General features: G+C 42.9%; 1 protein-coding gene across 1 annotated transcript in view; it reads left to right on the forward strand.

The window, feature by feature from the left end:
* The window catches only part of CADM4 (cell adhesion molecule 4), a 337,519-nt gene that overhangs the window by 263,544 nt on the left and 49,266 nt on the right, over positions 1-24,709 (forward strand). Inside the window, exons 2-6 of the mRNA XM_077259994.1 lie at positions 2,796-2,942; positions 5,791-5,943; positions 6,225-6,359; positions 16,537-16,698; positions 21,316-21,406. Coding sequence (XP_077116109.1) covers positions 2,796-2,942; positions 5,791-5,943; positions 6,225-6,359; positions 16,537-16,698; positions 21,316-21,406 — 688 coding nt within the window. The remainder of the gene's footprint in view (positions 1-2,795; positions 2,943-5,790; positions 5,944-6,224; positions 6,360-16,536; positions 16,699-21,315; positions 21,407-24,709) is intronic.

Genomic DNA, 24,709 nt, shown 5'->3' on the forward strand with positions numbered 1-24,709 from the left:
AAGACCCAGAAAGAAATTTCTCAACAAATAGGCTGTTCCCAGAGTGCTGTATCAAGGCACCTCAATGGTAAGTCTGTTGGAAGGAAACAATGTGGCAGAAAACGCTGTACAACGAGAAGAGGTGACCGGAACCTGAGGAAGCAGTGGACTGAGTCTGGTGTGGAAACATCCAGAGCCACCGTGCACAGGCGTGTGCAGGAAATGGGCTACAGGTGCCGCATTCCCCAGGTAAAGCCACTTTTGAACCATAAACAGTGGCAGAAGCGCCTGACCTGGGCTACAGAGAAGCAGCACTCGACTGTTGCTAAGTGGTCCCAAGTACTTTTTTCTGATGAAAGCAAATTTTGCATGTCATTCGGAAATCAAGGTGCCAGAGTCTGGAGGAAGACTGGGGAGAAGGAAATGCCAAAATGCCTGAAGTCCAGTGTCAAGTACCCACAGTCAGTGATGGTGTGGGGTGCCATGTCAGCTGCTGGTGTTGGTCCACTGTGTTTCATCAAGGGCAGGGTCAATGCAGCTAGCTATCAGGAGATTTTGGAGCACTTCATGCTTCCATCGGCTGAAATGCTTTATGGAGATGAAGATTTCATTTTTCAGCACGACCTGGCACCTGCTCACAGTGCCAAAACCACTGGTAAATGGTTTACTGACCATGGTATTACTGTGCTCAATTGGCCTGCCAACTCTCCTGACCTGAACCCCATAGAGAATCTGTGGGATATTGTGAAGAGAAAGTTGAGAGACGCAAGACCCAACACTCTGGATGAGCTTAAGGCCGCTATTGAAGCATCCTGGGCCTCCATAACATCTCAGCAGTGTTACAGGCTGATTGCCTCCATGCCACGCCGCATTGAAGCAGTCATTTCTGCCAAAGGATTCTCGACCAAGTATTGAGTGCATAACTGAACATTATTATTTGATGGTTTTTTTGTTTGGTATTAAAAAACACTTTTATTTGATTGGTCGGGTGAAATATGCTAATTTATTGAGACAGGTTTTTTGGGTTATCAGGAGTTGTATGCCAAAATCATCAGTATTAAAACAATAAAAGACCTGACAAATTTCAGTTGGTGGATAATGAATCTATAATATATGAAAGTTTAATTGTAATCATTACATTATGGTAAATAATGAAATTTAACACTATATGCTAATTTTTTGAGAAGGACCTGTATAACATGATTGCCCCATAGCTCCCAATATACAGTAAGATGGCATCCATAGCTCCACTACATACAGTATAATGCTCCTTATATACAGTATAATGCCCCCACAGGTCCCCTATATACAGTATAATGCCCTCACAGCTCTATACATACAGTGTAATGTCCCCACAGCTCCCCTGCAATACAGTATGATTGCCCCACAGCTCCCTATATACAGTATGAGGACCCCACAACTCCTCTATACACAGTATGATGGCCCCACAGCCCCCTAAATGGTCATGCTGCTGGCCCAAACTATGCAATCTCTAATGCCGCAGGTAGGGGGGCAACTTTGCGGCATGGGTGAGGCATGGGGGGCAGCGATCCAGCCAGCTTTAAAACCGCACTTACAATCTCTATAGCAAAGAGCTGGCAACCACTGTGCTCCTTGCCTAGGAGACCTAGTGAATAAGAAGTCTTACTGGCAATACTCCCTGGGAGAAAAATACCTGCAAATTATCTCTCCCTGGGAGGAAAAATTACTATTTCACTGGTGCCAACTAAAGAGGTAGCAAACGTCAACATTCCTGCAGCAGCTTGATTGGTGTGCCAGGAGCCCACCACAATCCCCCCAATCGTGGCCATCAGATAGCCAAATTCTGAATCTGGAAAGGTTGGGTTGGATTGAGAAGGTGACGGGTCGGCGTATTATGGCTATGACCACCCATGGAAACTGGAGTAGCGTGGGGGTGTAAATTCAGCATTCCTTAATTCCTCCTGGTGGTCCGCTCAGTCCAAAATTGGTGCATCTCTCCGAGCACTGAGACATATGGCTTAACGCAGCACCGGCCATAAATATGTTTGGAAATTAGACACTTTTAATGAGCATTTCTTTTATTACCCGCCATAGCCACCTCGAAAGTCAGGTTTGATAAATGGTCCGAATGGCGTGTATGTTACCCTGCAGACTGCACAAATCCTCGTCTGTTTGTATCCATGTGCGCCGGCTGATTAAGATGTTTTGTGGCCACCAGGAGGGTAGTGCGCTGAGGCTTCTAATTTTCTCTAATTATGTGGAAGGTGATCCTCTTGCTGCATTATTAACCCCATTTTTGGTCCGGTCATCTGGCATTGATACCAGGCTTACACTTTCGGTATGGGGGGGCTTTCTTGGTTGGATTTTGTCCTTTTTAATAGACCATATAATTTTCGCTGGCTCTCGCCTGTGACAATTTTTTTTTCTGTTGTTTAGGGTTGAGTAAAACTTCAGCCTAAATCTCCCGACTAATGATCTGTGTCAGTGTAAAGACCTCGGTTAACAAGCTCCTTCCTTCTGACGAGCAGAAAAACCTCACAAATGTCAAAGAAACTCAAAGCATTGATGCTTCGTTATTTAGGGAGCCGTGTCCCTCTCTTCAACAGCGGCGCCTCGAGCCTCCCGGGATCGTTTTCTCTCCACTGTCTTCGAATGTCATTCTCATCCCGACCTCTTTTCTCGCCTTCCGTGCCTGGTCTCCCGTCAACTTCATTTCTTCATGCAGAGATTATGAAATAATATTGCTTCTTAAAATCCAGGAATCTTGAACTGTTCTAACTTTTTTATTTTTTTTATTTTTTTCACCCCTTTTTTTTTTTTTTTTTGTCTTGCAGCGTTCTCTCAGGAGGTCCAGGCTGAAAACGTGACGGTTGTAGAAGGTGGGACGGCGGAGATCAGCTGCCGGCTTCACCAGTACGATGGATCCATTGTGGTCATTCAGAATCCTTCCCGTCAGACCCTCTTCTTCAACGGCACGCGTGGTGGGTATGAATCACAAGCGCGGCAAGGCTGTGGTTGTCCCAGTCTTCAAAATTACACGTTCCTTGTTTCGTTACTGATCTACTAAAAATCCACCCTTAAATGGTTTGTCCACTTGCTGAAACAAATGTTAGGGTTGGTCTCGGAGTTGAAATCCATACAGACCTAATACTTCTCACACTCGAGAGTTTGTTGCTTTTGTATCCTGTCTACCATCTGAAAACTTAGCTAATATGGACACCTTTAGGGGCATTTTTTTTTCTTAAATGCATATATTTTGGGCCAAAATAATTTTTGCACTTTGTGTTTAATTAAAAATATTGCACCATTTGTGTCCCTGTACATTCCTGGCTGCTGAAAGAGTTTACTAAGAATCTGTCAATCAGCCTGTTCAGAACTTTGACACACTTTTTTTTTTCTTTAATTTGAGCTCCTCTGTGCTGATTTATGACCACATCAAAGTTCAGCTCAACTTTGATGTGGTCTGTAGTTACAAATCACCAATAAGGAGTTGAGAAAAAGACAACTTAAACGTTCCAAACTCAGAACGAGTTCACTGATGTATTTTCTGATAACTTATTCTGCAGTCCTCTATCTGCAGGTAGACAAAAAAAACCTGTAAAAACAGTGCAAAATATTTAAAGGAACCCAATGCAAAAAATTATAATTTTTGGCCCAAAATAAAGGTGTTTTAAGAAATGAAGTTTATGGACTCCTTAGGGGACCATTTTAACAGCGTGGAAAGAAATTGGCTCCTCCATTTAAGTCTCAGAAGACTGACCTGGATACAAATAGAGAACCCTCGACTGTGATAAGTATTAAAGGGGTGTTCCAGCATGGGGGGCGAGTGGTGCCAATTAGGTTGTATCCCCATGTACCTGCCTGGAAACATGCTGGATTGACAGGTGGTATGTACTATCATGTGGGAATGTGGCCCAATCATTGCTTCCCTCCCAATGGTGCAGTGCCGGATGATCCTTTTTTAAAGGGATTATTCCGAATTGGGCATGAAGAAATACACTGGCACCCCACATATAGCAGATATGCACACGTGCTATCCAATAGGGTGCCTGCACAATACCGGTCAAGCGTCAAACCGTTGCCTCTGCAATTCTTCTACGGAGGGTTGAGCTTTCGAAAATTGGTGTTCGGCTTCCGAAAACCTGTAAAGTGGCAACCCGTTTCCTGAGCCATATTAACGTGTCCCTTCGCTTTCCTCGCTCACAATTCACAACACATTACCCAGTAGTGGGCGACAAGGAAGCCTTAAAGATCGGTCAAAACTGGAGTATTAATCATTTTTTTCATAAAACATCATTACTATTCGTCTTAGAAACATTCCCTGCACCATTGATGCGAATATCAATCATAAGCGCAATTGCCCTTTAAATGAGAAGCAGAAATGGTGGGTAAAGTGGAACTACTAGTCTCAGCATTGCTTAGGCAGAGCGTGGGTACATTATGAAATCTGCGAGGATGACGCGCCCCTGCTTCCATATTCTCGGCTGGCGCTTGGCATTTCCTTTTTTATATTCCGGAGTCGATGATTCAGGGACCTATTAATTCCTGTGTCACTGCTCCATTACAGTCGGCTGGAATTAAAGTCTGGGTAAAGGAGGAGACCGTGGTAGACGAGGGGAGGTTAAACGTTGCCGTTTACCATAATGATACCCCCCTCCTCTTCTGGGATTCAGGCTAATTCTAATCCACTTCTAATTTTATCCCGACATCTGCAGTTTCCATTCAATAGATGTAACTTCAGTAGAAAAAAAGAGGAGGAAGAGGAGGAGGGAAGGGTTCGGATTTGGGAAAAAAAATGCTTTCTAGATATTTCTGCAACCAGAGGAAGAGGCATTGGACATACCCTTGTTTTAAAGAGTTAAATATTGCGACCACCAATGCAGCCTTGTGTGTCCTTCCGTGCATCTGCAGTCTTCTGACCTATTGCGCTGTTCGTCCCGAGCTTCCTAGCGCATGAAGAGAAAGTCGGAATGACGTTGAGGACTGACACAAAGTTAAAGTTAAACATACAAGGGAAATAAAAGGGAGCCATTTTCCATTTTTAAGATAATTTTTCTCACTAATAATAATAATAATAATGAGTGGTTTAAGTTGTTCTTGTGGCCCCCTAGTAAGCAAGGGTGTAGTTAGGAAAGGTGGGCTGGCCTGGATTTAAACTGTATACCTCAATTTTATCTTGGCTATCTACGACGGTATTATAGGGACTGAAATGGCAAGAAAAAACAATGCTTAATTATTTTTAAACACCGGTCCTGGTCCTTAAGGCTGAACTCAGAGGTTTGATTATCGTGGTTCATACTCGTCCTATGAGGCTGTCAAGTTTGGGTCAAAAAGGCCGTTGTCCAGTCTGTGTACCGCGGACCGTGATACATGGATGTCTGAATTCAGACTAAAGCCATCACCATTTTTCTGAGTGTGTGTATATCGGTGGGCTGTCCAGACACTTCCCGCTAGGGCTACACATTGTTTGATGACACAGGAACCCAGAACTTTCAGGATATGTGAGGAAGGGGGCTGGTCCACTTTTACATATATACCGTAAATTGATTTTAAGGTATAACTTGGTGGAACTTCATTACATCTTCTGTTTCCGCTCATAGTGGCTACTTCCTTCTCCAGCTCATGCCCATTATTCCTTCACGAACACTTTCAGGTCCGGCCTACACGTAGCCCTTGTCCCCTCTGTATCTCCTGTGCTATCTCGGGGTCCCCACTAACTCTCACCTCCGACTCTACCTCTGAAGCTGAATAAGATATTAATATTAGATTTTCCCCCCCTCGGTGTTTTATCATTTTAATGTCTTTGTGTTTTGTCTGCTCTGTTTCCAGCTTTAAAGGACGAGCGGTTCCAGCTGGTGGAGTTCACACCCAAACTGGTCAAGATCCATTTGTCCAATGCAAAGCTGGAGGATGAAGGAGGATACTTCTGCCAGCTGTATACGGATGATACGCATCACCAGATCGCCACGCTCACTGTGCTCGGTAAATATGTGCCAATAAAGTAGATCTCCGACTTCAAAACTCTGTAAACTTCATAGAATAGGATAATACTTCTTCCATTAAGTTCACATCAAGAGCTGCATTCAAAATTCTTCTGCACAGGCACAATAACATAGTAATTAGCGCTGGCAATAAAAACATCATTCTCTATCATAAGGGGACGTTCTGTACATAGCGGGTCCAGTCCATCATCGGATAAACAGCAGAACCATTGTCCAGATGGCTTTTCGATCTCGCCCATTAATGGAGTCGTCTTCTTGCAGTTCCTCCAGAAAATCCAGTCGTGGAAGTGAAGGAGCAGGCGGTGGAAGGAGGACAAGTGGAACTGATCTGCTCTGCACCCAGGACGAAGCCAGAAGCTACGCTGAGGTGGTACCGGGACCGCAGGGAACTAAAAGGTGAGACCCCGGAGGAGCTGCACCATGGCAGCCATACTAGGTAACACCTGGAGCACTTTCAGCTCTACTATGTCCAGAGTAAGGAGGGTAGCACTGGTAAGGGCTCTAGTTTGGTATTACGCCCCAGGAGACTGGGTCTATGTAGAGTAAGTGCTGGATGTATTATTTATGCGACTGTTCTCGATTCTGTTATCATGTGTCACTCGCCTTTATAGATGTAACACCGCAGCGCTGAACCAATGTATCATGTGTGATTCATGAAACGCTGCCGAAAGCCATCTCCAGGAGTATGGAGCTGCTGTATCTAAGCTTACTGGTTATCTAAGCTTGTGTATCTAAGCCTATGATGTGTGGTACTGTAAGGTTTGCTTTAGGCTCAGATACTGGGGCTCAGCAGAACAGACATCGTGTATCTAAGCCTAAACCATTGTCTCCTGGTCTTTCTGAGTGACATGGTGCAATAGGCTTGGGTGCAGTGTGTAGCTTGTTTTTTGTATTTTTATATACTGTTTATGGTCATTATTTGCTTTAGTTTGTGTTAGGCCCCTGGGCCCTGACAGCAGCCGTGTGATTACTTATGGCAGAAAGCGTGAACTTGGGATTCTGTATATTAACTTGTAGTCTGTGCTAGAGCATTGCTATATGTACAGTGTAGCGCCCCCACTGCCGCAGGGCCGAGGGGTACCCGGTACCGGGCCTCTGAGTCTCTGCTCTGGGGTTGTCACGGTGGCTAGGCCCGGTCCGTGACCCTGCCGAGGGGCGTACAGTAATAGATGTAGATAGTGGTGGTGGTGCGGTGCAGTAAATAACGAGGACACCAGGTTGCAGTCTCTTTACCTCTTTACTGAAGGTCTCTGGGTCCTCAGTCCGGAATACGGTTCACCAGGCTGCGCAAGTCCGGCCGGTCCGATGGCACCTCCAGAGTTCTCCTTGCAGGTGGAAATCTGTGCCTTCCTGCTAGCGCTATGTGTTGTGGTCCTCCCCTGCTGTGCTTACGCGATAGTCCCCACAACTGTTGTGTCTGTTTCTCGTGTTCCCTCACAACAACTCGATTAGATGATCTTCTGCTAATCCTCCGTCCCTCCCGGTGTTATGGTTGGGACGCACCCGTATGACGGGTAGGCTCGGAGCTCTTCCGGGTCCCTAGAGTCGCCCCTCTCCACAGGTTGCCCCCCAAGTCTGCATAGGTGATTTAGGTGAGACAGCCCGCCTGTGACTGACTGTCCTGCTGTTGGTTTGAAGTATTGCTTGGAGCTAGATATATGAATACTTCCTCGGCGTTCCGGCCGCCGGTTGTGCGCCTCAGTAGGAGGTTGCCTCGGTCTTACAGCACGACTCCTACTGGTATTCTCCGTCTTGCTTTGATCTCGTTTCTCACTCAGCACAATATATCTCCCTTCTGATCCTTTCTTAGGGCACCGCCGCTATGCTGAGCAGGCACGGTCCCGTGGCGTTCTTTCTTGTTGCCAGGCCTCTGTCAGGGTCCCAAACCTGACAGGGACCCTACCGAATCTTCCCCACAACACCCCCTGCCACAAGGTGTTGCCTGGTTCCAACCCAGTCAGCTTTCTCAACTAACTTCCTGCCTGACCCCCAGTTTACCCACACGGTGAGGAGTGGCCTAATAAATGCACCCTTAGCTCCCCCTGGAGGCCCGACTGTGAAATGTATTGGTGTATGTGATACCTGGTCAGATGAACTCCTTCAGTGCCATCAGACGTACCATAGCCCCCCTTAGCGGCGGAGCCACAGTACTGCAACGACCAGGACTCTGGGGCGCTGCATACAGCATGTAGTCCTTGTAGAGCATGTGTTGTGTGTAGAGTCTGTGTTGCATTATATGCATAGAGCATGTGTTGCATCGTGAGCGTGTTTTGTGTCATGTGTAGAGCATGTGTTGCGTTTGTGTACAAACTGTGTGTAGAGCGTGTTGCATCTTATGTGTGTGTAGAGCCTGTGTTGTGTTTGTGTACCGCTTGTTTTATATTATGTGTGTTGGGTCTGTGTCCCATCACGCGTGTGTAGAGTCTGTGTGTGTGTAGTGCCTGCGTTGCATTCTGTTTGTGGAGGCTGCGCTGCGCCGTGCATGTGCAGACTGTTTGTTGCACCATGTGTGTAGATCCTGGGTTGAGTTCTATGCGTGTAGAGCCTGTGTTGCGTTCCATGTGTGTAGAGTCTGTGTTGCGTTCTATGCGTGTAGAGCCCGTGTTGCGTTCTATGCATGTAGAGCCTGTGTTGCGTTCCATGGATGTAGAGCCTGTGTTGCGTTCTATGCTTGTAGAGCCTGTATTGCGTTCTCTGCGTGTAGAGCCTGTGTTGCGTTCTATGCATGTAGAGCCTGTGTTGCGTTCCATGCTTATAGAGCCTGTGTTGCGTTCCATGCGTGTAGAGCCTGTGTTGCGTTCCATGCGTGTAGAGCCTGTGTTGCATTCTATGCTTGTAGAGCCTGTGTTGCGTTCTATGCGTGTAGAGCCTGTGTTGCTTTCTATGTGTGTAGAGCCTGTGTTGCGTTCTATGTGTGTAGAGCCTGTGTTGCGTTCTATGCGTGTAGAGCCTGTGTTGCTTTCTATGCGTGTAGAGCCTGTGTTGCGTTCTATGTCTGTGGAGTCTGCGCTGCTCGTATGTGTGCAGACTGTGTGTTGTGTCATGTATGTAGAGCCTGTGTTGCGTTGTGTGTGTGTGGAGTTTGCACTGTTCGTGTGTGTGTGCAGACTGTGTGTTGCGTCATGTGTAGTGCTTGTTTTTGTTTTCTTGTGTTCTTGGAGACACAGACTTGTGTTCGATTCATAGAGAACGCTGTGATCAGCATTCGGCATTTCCTCCAGTTTCTGCCAGGACATGCCTTTTTCATAACCTGAATTTTTCCCCTCCTTACGGCGCCATAACAATGCTTGAAAGTTTTGTGCGGTGAGGACGACAAGCACTTTGCCTGTGATAAGAATTGTACCCAGGACTCATTGTGGCTGCCGGCTGATTGAAATTGCAGAAAACTGCAGACAGGAATAGAGAGAAGTACAGCAGATAAGACGGAAGAGCAGAGAGTGGGCGACTGCGGCAATAAATGGGGAGATATATAGGGTGCCTGCATTGCCGCGATAGGGGAGCAAGATAATAGAGGAGTAGATGCAGGAGGTAGATTACGGCTAAACTACACACTCCACAATCTCCAAAGCGGAGCGGCACCAGCACTGCCCCTGGAGCTTTGATTCTCCTGGCAAAATGCTGACAGGCACAGGCAGAAATCGCACGCCATCATCGAGGCCCATAACCTTGGATAAAAACAACATCTTATGCCTGTCAGGTTCTGCCATTCATATGAAGTTCGTTTCGTACTGCAAATATTGAGATATTGTAGCTCTTCATATTCTGGGTATAAAAAAAATTATATAAAAGCTCTAAAAGTAGAAATAAAGAAGTGGATTTAAAGGGACGATCTTCCCCTAAGGATCTTTTCATACATCCCCGATCTTTAATGCTCTCCATTAACCCACCCATGATCAGATGAGGTCAATCTCTTGTCTTGAGTGCCAGAAGAACCAAAGACCAAGCACGAAGCGTAAAATAACACCCGTCTGGTCACTATTTTGCTTGATCCATGCAAAAATTGAATTCGAAAAATTTTCGAGAATCCAAATTTTGGGAAAATTTGTAACAAAATTTGAATAATTACAGATTGATTTGATCATCATGTGTTCATAGACTTCCCCTTTCAACTGAAGGGGTGCAAATCTCCAAATATATTCCCCTTTTTTTTTACTTTTTCTTCTGCATTTTGACACCTTTGTGACCACATAACAAAACGATGCTTCATGTAATTGTATAGAGAGATTTACAGAACTGAGCCCACACCTAACCCAATGCCGGCAATTTATACCATTAAAATAAAACCCTGAAGCAATGGTGGAATTGTGGGGTCTTTTTCAGATTTCACAGCACTGGGATTTTTTTTCCTGGTCTTCCAGTACATTATATTGGTAAAATGATTGATTTGGTGTCATCCAAAGCTGCAGCTACAAATCCCCACGCGGCTATATCGACAGAAAAAAATGGATCTTTAAAACAAAAACTAAAGAGCAAAAATGGAAAAACTGACATGCAAAGGTTAACATCTTCCAACATAAATCTATAGATTAATTATTTAAGAGGAGATGTATCTACTGAATGTGGTATACATAGATCACGTTTATGGATATCTACAGTAACTCGACAGGTGTGAGGAAAAAATGCTGCAGAGTAAAAAGCTTTCAAAAATAGAAATGTTAATAGTTTATTTATATGATTTAGCAGAAAGTGAATGAAAAAGAGAAATTTAAGTTTAATCCATATTTGGTGATCGCTCACATGAAGGATCTGCACAAGCCTCAAACACAGAAGATCTGGGGTCAGTTCTCCAAGATGTTTGGAACAATCTCCTGTCAAGTTCCTTCAAAACCTGTGTACCTAGAAGAAGGTGACAGGCGGTCATCAAATATTGAAGATACTTGCATTTCTCATTTTGTTAATTGCTAAATATGAATTATTAATACTTTGCAGTGTTTTTTCCACACCTGCCTAACACTTTATACCCGGCTCTGTACACTGGGCTGCTTCTAGTATTTCTGATTACCGTGGACGCTCCTAAGTCGTAAGCTGCTGGTTTTACACATGGATCTTGCTTCGTCTCGATTGACGGATGCTTCCAAAATGGCTTCCTGCAATAATCGCGCATATTAATTTGCACATAAAAGGATAATTTAGCGTTTTCTACCATCCTCCCCACACCCATCTCTCCTTCTCCCCCCGAGGTCATTTCATTCTCACCGAAAATGGAACGTATGTTTTTCTTGCTTTTATAAACCCGCGGTAACCGAGCCTAGTGTTTCAAATCAATGACGGATCACTTTTTCTGTTTTTTTCTTCCCCGCGAGGGAATCATAACTGTGATAAGTCAAAACCACTCAAAAAGAAGATTGAAGTCAAAGCCAAAAAAAGCCATTTTCACGCAGCGTCTTGTGAAAAAAACATACTTGTTATTTTTTCCATAATGTTTATAGTCGCTGACTAAAGAAAGGTCTCGCGTCCGGGCTGAAATCGTAATCGATAATCTCGCCGGGCAAAATGTCCTGTCCCTGCGGTGTCGACAGGACGCTCATGTTTATGTATTACCCGGATTTGTTTTTCGGTGGAAATTTGATATTTAACCCAATAATCGTCTGATATTCGTCCTGTCTCCGAGGATTAATTATTTCCCGTCAAGTAAAATTAAGATGATTGCAGGAAAGTCGCTCCGGCTGCCGGCAGATAAGCTAATTTCAAGGTTAGGTAATCTCAGCCACTGGAAGTCATCGGCACAATTATGTGATATCATCATAACCTGTTTCGGAGGGTTTTTTTACAACATTTTTTACTGGTTTACCTTTCAAGATTACCAAACTGCGCAATCATTATTTTTTTCATAATAACCCCATCAGGCTGGTTTTCAGATACGATTTTTAAGCAGATCCGACACCATTATTCGGTCTCCAAATGTGGCCCACGACTCGTCCTGCTTCAATCCAGCCGTCAGACAAAGTGCCACATTTTGATTTGCGCCACCATTTCCTGAGACGTACCCCTTTTTTATTTTTTCCCGTCGATAGGTGTTGCTTTTTGCATGCTGAGACATAGTTTTTAGTTGCACTATTTTAGGGGATATGTGATGTTTTAATAGCTTTTTATTGTTTTTTTTTCTGGAGGTATGACAACTGAAAAACATCAATTCTGCCGATTTTCCAATTTCTTTATTGTTTTTTTGTTTCTACATCCTCAAGATGTATATAAAAAAATAAATTTTAAACTTCTTTTTATTTTATATTATAATATGTATTTTTAAAACATAAATTTTAATAGGTACCTTTGCCTTTTATTATTTGGACACTGTATGGTGGTATTATGGCACAGTGTGATATAATTTGGTCCCTGTATGGTGGTATTATGGCACTGTGTGATATTATTTGGTCATTGTATGGTGGTATTATGCCATTGTGTGATATTATTTGGTCACTGTATGGTGGTATTATGGCACTGTGTGATACTATTTGGTCACTGTATGGTAGTATTATGGCACTGTGTGATATTATTTGGTCACTGTATGTTGGTATTATGGCACTGTGTGATATTTGGTCACTGTATGTTGGTATTATTGCACTGTGTGATATTATTTGGACACTGTATGGTGGTATTATGGCACAGTGTGATATAATTTGGTCCCTGTATGGTGGTATTATGGCACTGTGTGATATTATTTGGTCATTGTATGGTGGTATTATGCCATTGTGTGATATTATTTGGTCACTGTATGGTGGTATTATGGCACTGTGTGATACTATTTGGTCACTGTATGGTGGTATTATGGCACTGTGTGATATTATTTGGTCACCGTATGTTGGTATTATGGCACTGTGTGATATTTGGTCACTGTATGTTGGTATTATTGCACTGTGTGATATTATTTGGACACTGTATGGTGGTGTTATGGCACGGTGTGATATTATTTGGTCACTGTATGGTGGTATTATGGCGCTGTGTGATATTATTTGGTCACTGTATGGTGGTATTATGGCACTGTGTGATATTGTTTGGTCACTGTATGGTGGTATTATGGCATTGTGTGATATTATTTGGTCACTGTATAGTGGTATTATGGCACTGTGTGATATTATTTGGTCACTGTATGGTGGTATGGCACTGTGTGATATTATATGGTCACTGTATGGTGTATTATGGCACTGTCTGATATTTGGACACTGTATGGTGGTATTGTGGCATGGTGTGATATAATTTGGTCATTGTATGGTGGTATTATGCCATTGTGTGATATTATTTGGTCATTGTATGGTGGTATTATGCCATTGTGTGATATTATTTGGTCATTGTATGGTGGTATTATGCCATTGTGTGATATTATTTGGTCACTGTATGTTGGTATTATGGCACCTTGTGATATTATTTGGTCACTGTGTGGTGGTATTATGGCACTGTGTGATATAATTTGGTCACTGTATGGTGGTATGGCACTGTGTGATATTTGGTCACTGTATGTTGGTATTATTGCACTGTGTGATATTACTTGCACACTGTATGGTGGTATTATGGCACTGTCTGATATTATTTGGACACTGTATGGTGGTATTATGCCATTGTGTGATATTATTTGGTCACTGTATGGTGGTATTATGGCACTGTGTGATATTATTTGGTCACTGTATGTTGGTATTATGGCACCGTGTGATATTATTTGGTCACTGTGTGGTGGTATTATGGCACTGTGTGATATAATTTGGTCACTGTATGATGGTATTATGGCATTGTGTGATATTATTTGGTCACTGTATGGTGGTATTATGGCACTGTGATATTATTTGGTCACTGTATGGTGGTATTATGGCGCTGTGTGATATTATATGGTCACTGTATGGTGTATTATGGCACTGTGTGATATTATTTGGCCACTGTATAGTGGTATGGCACTGTGTGATATTATATGGTCACTGTATGGTGCTATTATGGCACTGTGTGATATTATTTGGTCACTGTATGGTGGTATGGCAATGTGCGATATTATTTGGTCACTGGTGGTATGGCAATGTGCAATATTATTTGGTCACTGTATGGTGGTATTATGGCAATGTGCGATATTATTTGGCCACTGTATGGTGGTGTTATGGCACTGTGATATTATTTGGTCACTGTATGGTGGTATTATGGCACTGTGTGATATTATTTGGTCACTGTATGGTGGCATAGTACAGTAAGTAGTAAAGTAAGCAGAGGCTCCTATGGAGTCATATTCATTATTTGGAATAAATGAAATACTAATACTGCTATACTACTGTATAAATAATTGTACTATACTGTGCCTAAAAATATACCAATCAATTAGCGTTACTATAGAGTGCCGATATAATATAGCAACCAGTGGAGTGAGCAGGACATGTTTGCTAAGGAGGGGATGGTGAAGACTCCAGCGCAATTTACACTTTTTGCCTTCATTATTAAACCACTGTTTGGCAGTATTTTGTACTAAATGATGCTATTTCTACACTGTATAGAGGAAGATTGAAGTCTCTAGAAACTCTTTTAGACCCCCAACCATTGTTTTGAATAAATTAATTAGTAACACAACCATAATACTGCATGAATAATGGTACCATACTGTGCTCAAAAAATATACCGATCAATGAAAATTGTTATACAGTGCCTATGTAAAAGCCACAACCAAGTGATGAGGAGGAGACGGTGAAGATTCCAGAGTAGTTGACATATTTGCTTTTATTATTTGGATACTGTTTGGCTGTATTATGGCAATGTGTGATATTATGTCGGTACTACATGGTGGCAAAATAAAGCCTTTAGAGGATCCAATCGAGTCGGAAAGAATGAAATAGTAGTACCGCCAGAATACTGCTTAAATAACTATATCATCATGTGCCAAAAATATACTGATCAATTAACACTGTCATACAGTTCCTATATTATACCGCTGCCAGTAGCGTGAAGACTCTGGGGCATTTGACACTTTTTGCCTTTATTATGACACTGATGGCATAATGGCACTGTATGATGTTATTTGGGCACTGTAAAGTCTGTAAAGACTCCTATGGGGTCACGTACCTTATTTGGAAGGCATTAAATAGTAATACCACCATAATGCTGCATAAATAATGGTACCATACTCTGCCTAAAAATATATATTTACTAAAAGTGTGACAAAATCTGATTAAAAAAAAAAATTAGTTATTAAAAAAAAATACAGAGATCACACTTGTTCAGCTTTTGCAGCCCTTTATGGTTCTTCCACCCTAAAATGGATGAATAACTCAAATGGTAAGCTGGAATCTACTATATAATTGCCTAAGGGTACTTCCGTCTGTCCTTCTGTAACGGTTATTCGTTCGCTGATTGGTCTCGGCAGCTGCCTGTCATGGCTGCCGCGACCAATCAGCGATGCGCACAGTCCAGAAAAAATGGCCGCTTACTCCCCGCACTCACTGCCCGGCGCCCGCATACACAGCTCACACAGGGTTAATGCCGGCGGTAACGGACCGCGTTATGCCGCGGGTAACGCACTCCGTTACCGCTGCTATTAACCCTGTATGTCCCCAACTTTGTACTATTGACGCTGCCTATGCGGCATCAATAGTACAAAATGTAATGTTAAAAATAATAAATAAAAAAAAAAACCTGCTATACTCACCCTCCGCCGCCTTTCTCGCTCCTCGCCACGCTCCCCGGACCGCTCCATTACAACTGTCAGCTTGCGGTGAGGTCCCGTCCCAGGGCTGGTGTGCGGCAAGGACCTTCCGTGACGTCACGGTCATGTGACCGCGACGTCTTCATAGGTCCTGCTCCCACCAGCCCTGGCACTTGCAATGGAACTCGGCTTCAGGAAAATGGCCGCCGCGATCTCGATCTGCGCATGCGCGGCATCCCGCGGCCATTTTCCTGAAGCCGAGCACTACCATCTGCACGGGATCCCACGAAGAGGAGAGGCGGGACGCGGAGGAGCAGCGACAAGAATGGTGAGTATGATACACTACAAGGGGCCCTCGGATCGTTAGGTGAGTATGTTTATTTTTTATTTTTTGGCCCTGTGACATACGTGCCTCGGTAATATACTACGTCGCTGGGCAATATCCTACGTGGCTCTGCTGTATACTACAAGGCTGGGCAATATACTACGTGGCTGGACAATATACTACAAGGCTGGGCAATATACTACAAAGCTGTGCAATATACTATGTGGCTCTGTGCAATATACAACGTAGCTGCGCAATATCCTACGTCGCTGTGCTGTATACTATGTAGCTGGGCAATATACTACGTGGCTGCGCAATATCCTACGTCGCTGTGCTGTATACTATGTAGCTGGGCAATACACTACGTAAATGGCCAATATACTACGTGGACATGCATATTCTAGAATACCCGATGCGTTAGAATCGGGCCACCATCTAGTATTATTTATATAAATATAGAAAATCCGCTAAAAGAGCGGAGTCCGAGGTTTGTGCCCACAGCAGAAAGTAGAGATAAACAAAGCTTTTTTTTTTTTTTGACACAACTTATTAGATTTTTGCAGCAGCTCATTATTTGCTTTGTCGAGGAGCCGGCTGAAACATTTCATTTGATTATTGTATTTTTTTTTCCCGCTTTTTAGGAGTTACCAGCAAACAGGAGAACATAAAAACCTTCAGTATAACGAACAGCATTCAGTTCCCGGTAGAAAGGAGGGATAACGGAGAAATCGTCACTTGCGAGGCCTCGCACCCGGCGTTAAAGGGGCAGAAGAAGCAAACGCAATATGTATTGGACGTCCAGTGTAAGTGGTGGATCATCATTAACCCTTTATTACATTTAGAAGAAAATGTCCGTCCGATATGGACGCAATGGTCACGTAGAGGTATGCATTAAAAAGTAAAGGAAGTGCGACACACAGATTACAGAAATCAAATTATCTAAAAATTTTCATTAAAAAAAATTTAAAAAACTTTTAGTTAAAAATCCCTACTTTATTTTGGCCAAGGGATGCTTAACAGAAGACTGCCCCTTGATTAGAGAGTGGTTACAAAGTGCAGCATTTACTCTAAAGGACCTGTCTTGTCTGAATTACACAGACAATCCATTGATATGAATGAGAAGTGTGTAATTCTCCATTTCACCTGTGGTGGGACTGCAGGGAAATTAAACCCCTACTGCCAGATTTGGTGATTGCAGGTGATCTCAGAAGGACACTCTGTCATCAACTTACTGTTTAGTGACCAGTTTAACAAGGAGGGGTTGTCAAAAGTGGACAATCCCTGAGTAGCTCATGTCTAAATCGCCTATGTAGGAATCAGGCCGTTAGTTGGAGAAAAATTAGAAAGTCCGAATGTACATCCAAATGGAAAAAAAATGGTCATTTCTTATATTCCGAATGTATTGTCAAATCAAATGGGGTGTACAATGAAAATGTAAAAAGAAAAAATATATATATATAATGTACAGGGGTTGGACAAAATAATGGAAACACCTGGAAACATCAACAAAAGTTAGTTTAATATGGTGTAGGTCCACCTTTTGCGGCGATTACAGCCTCAATTCTCTGAGGTATGGATTCATACAAGGTGTGAATTGTTTCCAAAGGAATTTTAGCCCATTCTGCAGTTAAAACACCCTCCAGTTCTTTGAGCGACGATGGCAGCTGAAATTGACGTCTAACTTGAATCTCTAAAATCGACCATAAATGCTCAATAATGTTGAAGTCTGGGGATTGTGGGGGCAGATGAGATTCTCAACTTCATGTTGTCGTGCCATGCTTTAACGATTCTAGCTGTATGAATTGGTGCATTATCATCCTGAAAGATGGCGTTCCCCTCTGGGAACAGTGCTTGAACCATTGGATGCACTTGGTCGCCCAAAATGCCTAAATAATCTCGGCTGCTAATTCTTCCATGAAGGGATATCATTGGCCCGGCGGATCTCCATGAAATAGCACCCCAGATCATCACAGCAACCTCAACCATGTTTTACGGTTGGGAGAAGGCAGTCTGGATGGAATGTTTCTTTCGGCTGTCTCCAAACGTACACTCGGCCGGAGGTCGGAAATAGGGTAAACGATGAATCGTCTGAGAATATCACACGTTTCCACTGCTCGAGGGACCAATTCTGGAGGTTTCTACACTCTAAACGCTTGGAAACATTTGTCATTGAGAGCAGTGGTTTTGTAATTGCAGCTCTTCCGTGGAATCCAGATTTGTGCAGCTCCCGACGAACAGTTTTCATGGAAACTGGGTTCTGCAGGTGTTCATTGTGCTCAGCAGTGATTTTCAGAGCCGTGGTCTTGCGATCCTCTCTCACAATTCGCTTTACAATCCGATGGTCTCTCTCAGTTAACTTTGACTTTCGGCCGGACCTGTGCTTTGCTGCGGACGTTTTTCCTTCTCTTTCAAACGCAGTCACTACATTGGAGACAGTACCTCTTGACACGCCAAGCATTCGGGCACTTTCTGTTACACTAGCGCCTGCCATACGAGCACCAACAATTTGGCCTTTTTGAAAATCCGAGAGATCTGCCATTGGTATCAGGTTCTCATCAATGTTCTTACAGTTATGCAAAACAAACTGTTAATTTACATACACATATCACATAACACAAATAATCAACTACAAAACATTACCATATGTCACGGTTTGTATGTTTATCACATGTTCGAAGATTATGATGCCAAAATGTTAGGTGTTTCCATTATTTTGTCCAACCCCTGTATGTATGTATGTATGTAAAAGCAAAAACTTGGAGAAAAAAAAATAAAATATTACAACTATTCTTATTCCTGGATAATAAATACAATAAATTAAAAAAATACTTCTCTAAATATAAAAAAATACTTTTCCCCCAATTTTACCATTTTTTATTTTAGATATTTTCCCGGATTTACTAGAAATGGTTTTACAATTAATTTTGCATTTGCCTAAAACGTAGTTTAACCCAAAAATAAAACCTAAACAGCTGCATGGACTAAAATATTAAAATGTTGACGAACCCCCCAAAAAATAGTAATCCCAGAGAAATTGTAACCTTGAGGAACACCAATACTATTATTTTATATGCCATGAGCCAAGGTCTATTGTTCCAGAACACTTGACCCTACTTGGCCCAATAAACACCAAATGGGGACCTGTCTGGAATCCAGGTTAAGAGCTTAAGTCCTGCGTCTACTGTGTCCTCTACTTGCTCCATGGTCTACAATCGACAGACAGTAAATATCATGATCTCTCACTAAGTCACAGTAACATCTGCCATCACTAATATTCAATAACTTCCAACTTCAAGTTCCTAAAACCATATCCCCCGTGACCCTCATTGACTTTTAAGAATCCCCTGAAATCCCTATAAAGACCCCCATTAAACTCCATCCAAATCTTCATAATTCCCTTTGACCCTTCATGGCTCACTCCATGACCTCGTGGTTATTGACATTTTTGGAGTCTTCTGCCGTCACGTTGAAATCATTGTTTGTTAATTACACAAATGAATCTCTTAACATTTCCTTCCCACATTCATGTGTTATCTGAAATGAGCAGCTGACGCCCCGCGCATCCTTGCTCCAGACGGATGGTTTTTTAATGGACTTGTAACTTCCGAATGACTGGTCTCGAAAGGATAATGTAGTGGAACATTACTAAAAAAACAAAAAAAAATCTATTTTTTCTTAAACATGAGCCATAACTTATTTTTCATTAACCCTCAAAAACCATGAGTGTTCTTTTCCTTTGCTCACTGAACGTTGAACTTCCCGAATCGCCATCCAAACCACCATGTATGAACGAGTTGAACACATAACGTAAATCAATAAGTAGTCAGGAACATATTATTTTTTCCTGTCAATCGACATGTCGTTAAGCTATTGGGCACCAATGAAAATGCTTTACTTGGTGCCACCACCCAACTGGAGAATACTTTGGGTTCCAACATGTGTGATCATACTAATGGACCTATATGAACAACCTTATATGTCTGATGGAAACCCAACTTTTCCCAATGGCTGGTGCCAGGGGCGGATAAGGAGAAGAGAAAGGACACATCTTGTTCATTGGCCAATTGCCCCAAACACATCACAGAATACATTGGCCAATATTGGATATTTTCGACCAACGGTGCCACCACGGCTGATCATTAACCAAAAAATACAACAATCCCAATTGTTGAATTACAATGGTTGGCTAAACTTAATGTACATTTTGCTCTAAAATGGCCATTTCATTTGAGTCTTATCTTGTGTTTGGGCTTCCTTAAAGTCATAATATGAAGGACATTTATTTAATTGCATGATCAGCTTTGGCCACTCTCTCTCACCGCCTTGAATAATGCTCATTGGGGACTTATGGATCCTCCAAAAAATTAAGCTTCAACCCTGTAATTTCTATGGAATGTTTTGACTGTGATGTTAGGAAATGTCATTTTTGGTCGAGTCTTCATTCTGGAGGATCTAGTGGTACATCATCAATGAGCACCCCTCCGCATGACTGCTGCTGGCAGGTAGATAGAGAATCTGGGCCAAATCTCGTAGGGTCTACCAGGCCTTCAAGAAGCCAGGCTCAATCATTATAACCATAAGGATGAATGACCTTGAGGAGATCAAAACATCCAACACTACGGAGACACCATCACGTTTTTCTCAATGTAGTGATCCAGAACACTGCCCCCATCCCTAAAGGGAAATATGCTCTCAATCATTGGCCTCAAATTAGTCTTCCAGGGATGTGGGAAGTGCAGAATCTCTTTCATTGGAAGGCTACAAGTCTCCTTCCACCACCCGTTAAGACAGAGATCACAATAACTTCTCCAGACGTGGCCTTCTGCCGTCTTGTTGCGTGCATAGATTTCAGAACCTTGGCGTGCACAATTAGCATTATGTAAATAAAATCATTCCGGAGACGCCTGTGGAAGAAGGAGGAGGGGTACATCGCAATATATCTCTCTGCTGTTTTGTGTAGATGTATTTCAGCCTTCCCTCCAGACCATCTCTTGTTTCAGCTGAAAAAAAATAAAGCCTCGAAAGATAAGACACAATAATTCTACAGAAAATCAAGCATATACCTCTAATTAAATTAACTATCAGACATAACAAGGATAATTAGATCTAGGAATGTCACCAGCTCCGGTGTATCCAAACAAATCCAATGTCTCAGCTGGAAAAGGACAAGGTTATGGAGGTGCGAAGGTCTGGACATGTCACATCCGAAACAAAAATACCCAAAATAATCCAACAATTGATAAGACTTGGCACATGAGTCATACTGCTTAGGGAGTTTGCGTATTAACGAACAGGTCGTCCACTGTGTCCTGTACCAGAAAGTTCTCAGAAAAGAATATTTATCAATTTATGGGATGTACAATAATGGTAATGCCCATTGTTAACTCCATATTTTTGCATTTCTGTCCTCTTTCCTGCAGTTTCCCCTACTGCTCGAATCCAAGCCTCTCAGAGCCTGGTGAGGGAAGGTGACCCATTGACTCTCAAATGTGATGTAACTGGGAACCCCAGGTAAGGACATTCTATGGCAATGGTACAGGCGCCACTACTACAAGTATTCCTTTCATAATGTTTTGGGCCATCGTGGTCCTACTTGACTTTATGGCAAGAGTCCACTAATCCTTTCTAAGACAAATGGTGGACTAATGAAGGGGACTAGTGGTGTCTAAATTAGACAGTATCCAATTGCCTAGCAGCTAATGGAAGCCTCATTGAACCTTCCATCAAATCACAGATGTGAACCACTCTACACTCCCAGAAAGTATTCCTGCTTCACTGATAGCTTTGCCTAAAAGGTCCTGTAGACTTGGTGTGGAAAAGTGGAAAATGGGGCTCGTGAATTGGTTGCGTTGTAGGAAAAGAATGATCCAAATGCAGGATATATAAAACAGATGAGTTTGTGTCTACACATTTCCAGGTGGAACAGACCTCATTCATTGGTATAATACCATTATCGTTCCTTTTAGTTATTGTATCTTCCATGGATGGTGTTGGGCACTTAGCTGGTCAATGGGCCAAACACATATTTGACACCTTTCCCGGAATGTCCTTAGGCTACCAGAAAAAGAGAAGAACCTCCGGACTTGTGGAAGAGTTGGCACATCTACCAACGTTGCAAAAGTCTTCCAAAATCTCTTGGAATGTAACGCTCTTCTGCCTTTTTTCCATGGCCAAGCTCTGGGGTCCATAGATAAATTTAGAAAGTGTGAATAGTATTTGAGGGGTGCTAAATCCTTTACTCTTTGTGTGTCCAATTTCCTACATCCCAGACAGCTTTTTTAAAAGTTGGCAAGTATGGCCATACTTATAATGTCACCTCGTGGCTGTAGTAATATCTCCAATTCGTCTTGGTCTTCTAAAGGTGTTGACGAACACCATGTTATGACTTATTCTATCTGCAGAATGGGGAATTTTTATCAATGTCATGACACTGTTATCCCTTTTTACAAAATTAGAAGGGCACCTCTGTTGCCCAATTGCGCGCCACTCATTCCCTATGAGGCTACCGAAATCTGTGTTTGGCTTAAGAGAATGAATGGAGCGGCAATCCAGCATGGACACTGCCTCTCCGTTTCATAACTGGGATAAAAGTGCCACGCTCTGCCGATCGGTGCAAGTCCCAGCGGGTCAGATCCTCGCCGATCTAGAAGTTATCACTTATGTTAGGGGTAGGTGATATATTGCGTTCAGTAGACAACCCCTTTAAGCACGTCTCAACGTTAATATGATGAGCGTTTAGGGTCCTTCACAACTTCTCTGACCACATTCGTGGCATCTTGAGTCAAAATGGCCATTGTCCTAGCAAATTTAGGTAAATATTCTGCCCCCAATGGACGCGACTCTGAATAGGAGGAAGTATTTGTGTATCTGACCGGTTTTGATTTCCAAAATTCTCCTGACAAGTTTATAAGGGCACCTTCCCATCCGCCACCCTGAAATTGGAGGAAGACTTCACAGTGAAATATGCACGAAGCTGCAGCCGTGTGCGGCGGAGGAAAAAAAATCCTTTTTGTTTTTTTGCGGTGCTGGAACTATACAGACTCCATTCTTATAAATCGTCCCCGCAGCTTCTATGCAGCCTCTGCACGGATATATAAACCCCATAGACATCCCAATGACGCGCAGGCAGAACATAAAACGTGTTTTAATACGACCTGCACACCCCATATATCTTGCACTGCAGCGGCAGGCACAGAAATAGAGCAGACGAACGGCCTCTCGCTGCAGCCCTAAACACCACCAAGAATCCTAATCAGTCCGCTTCTCCAGAAAACCCCATAAAACAGAGACAAATCTTCCCAGGCTCCAGAACGCCTGCATAGCACAGCGCGGAGACATTAATATTCAGCGTGGAGCCACGGCTTTAATCTCTTTCATCCTCTTCAAGCCTAATGCGATGCTCTATTCTCCGTAATATCCGTACTTTGTCTTTAAAGGGCAACTCCAATCATGACCGAAATTAACGACAGTGCTTACTATGAAGCGCCATAAGTTACATGGCGTGGACAGTTCTTTCAAAAATAATTCCTAAATATCTCATTTTCGCTGCTGAATTTCATAGTCAGGCATGCTGGGAGGAAGCACAGATTTTGTATGCTCTGTGCAGTGGGAGGAGTTTTGACATTGTAGTGCTCGTGGTCGCCCTCTGGTGGGTAAGGTATGAATAACACTTGCCACTATAAGAATGGTAATGACTAATGCTCTGGCTCAGATAGACGCTGCCACTTTCCAAGTCCATTATGGAGGCGTGATGAACTTTGGGAAGTTAGTTGACTCTTCGAAGGACAAAAGATAGTTCCCCCTATTGACCAAAAAAAGGACGAACTTGGTTCGTGGTGTATCAAGATGAATGCTTGATTTGTGAAAAATATGCATATTGGCATCCTCTACACAAGGAAGAAAACTAATTGTAGCCATTGGAAATTTTCCAACATTGGTAAAAAATAGGGATGTTTAAGTCCCGCCCAAGAGGTGCCCAAATTGTAGGGCGAAGCCTTTGGCAAACCTCACCCATTTTTCAGCCTAAAAATTGATGGACAGTCCTGGCAAAATCAGGACTTTGATAAGAAGTTACGTTTGGTTGATATGACATGTAGAAGTAGTGAGGAGCACCTATTCTTAGTCATTGTAATATGAGAATATGTTTCTCCGGGCTGTTCTATTTCATCCTACGTCTCGTGTAAGCGCCGTGTCCACCTGAAGAGCCCTCGTCCACCTATCGGGGCTGATGAAATTCCTAGTGTAATCAGTCTGGAGGATTTGAGCAGAGCCACTCGGTAAAGTTGTTTTATTGTGTGAAACCTCTCAACATCTCAACCACACAAAGAGGGACACTTGAGTTTTATTATAGGAGACACTTTTTCATCTGTTCGGAGAACAACCTGCACTCCAGAGTGTTTTTTTGAGCAGGATTATTACAACACACAGAAAGTTAGAGGCGGCCACAAACAACGCAAAGCAATGGGAGAAGTGGTCGCTGTCAGGTCAGGGCGACACACCTAACCGGCTGGTGGAGTATCGAAAGAAGAACAATGTATTCGGGGACCACTGAGGCTGGGTTATGGCACCACATTGTTTTTTATTTTTACTGGACCTGAGAGGTGACTCAAAAAGCAACAAAAGGAACTTCTATGATCCTGCATTTTATAACCATAGCTATTAATATAGATGTGGCCCTCAGCTCCTGATCTTCTGGGAAGGATTTCTACAAGATTTTGGAGGCATCTGTGGGAATTTTTGCCCCTTTATCTAGAAGAATATTTTTGAGGTTAGACCCCGATGTTGGGGAGAGGCCGGGCTCATAATCTCCTCTAT

This window comes from Ranitomeya variabilis, chromosome 4, assembly GCF_051348905.1.
Source record: "Ranitomeya variabilis isolate aRanVar5 chromosome 4, aRanVar5.hap1, whole genome shotgun sequence".
NCBI classification, from domain to species: domain Eukaryota; kingdom Metazoa; phylum Chordata; class Amphibia; order Anura; family Dendrobatidae; genus Ranitomeya; species Ranitomeya variabilis.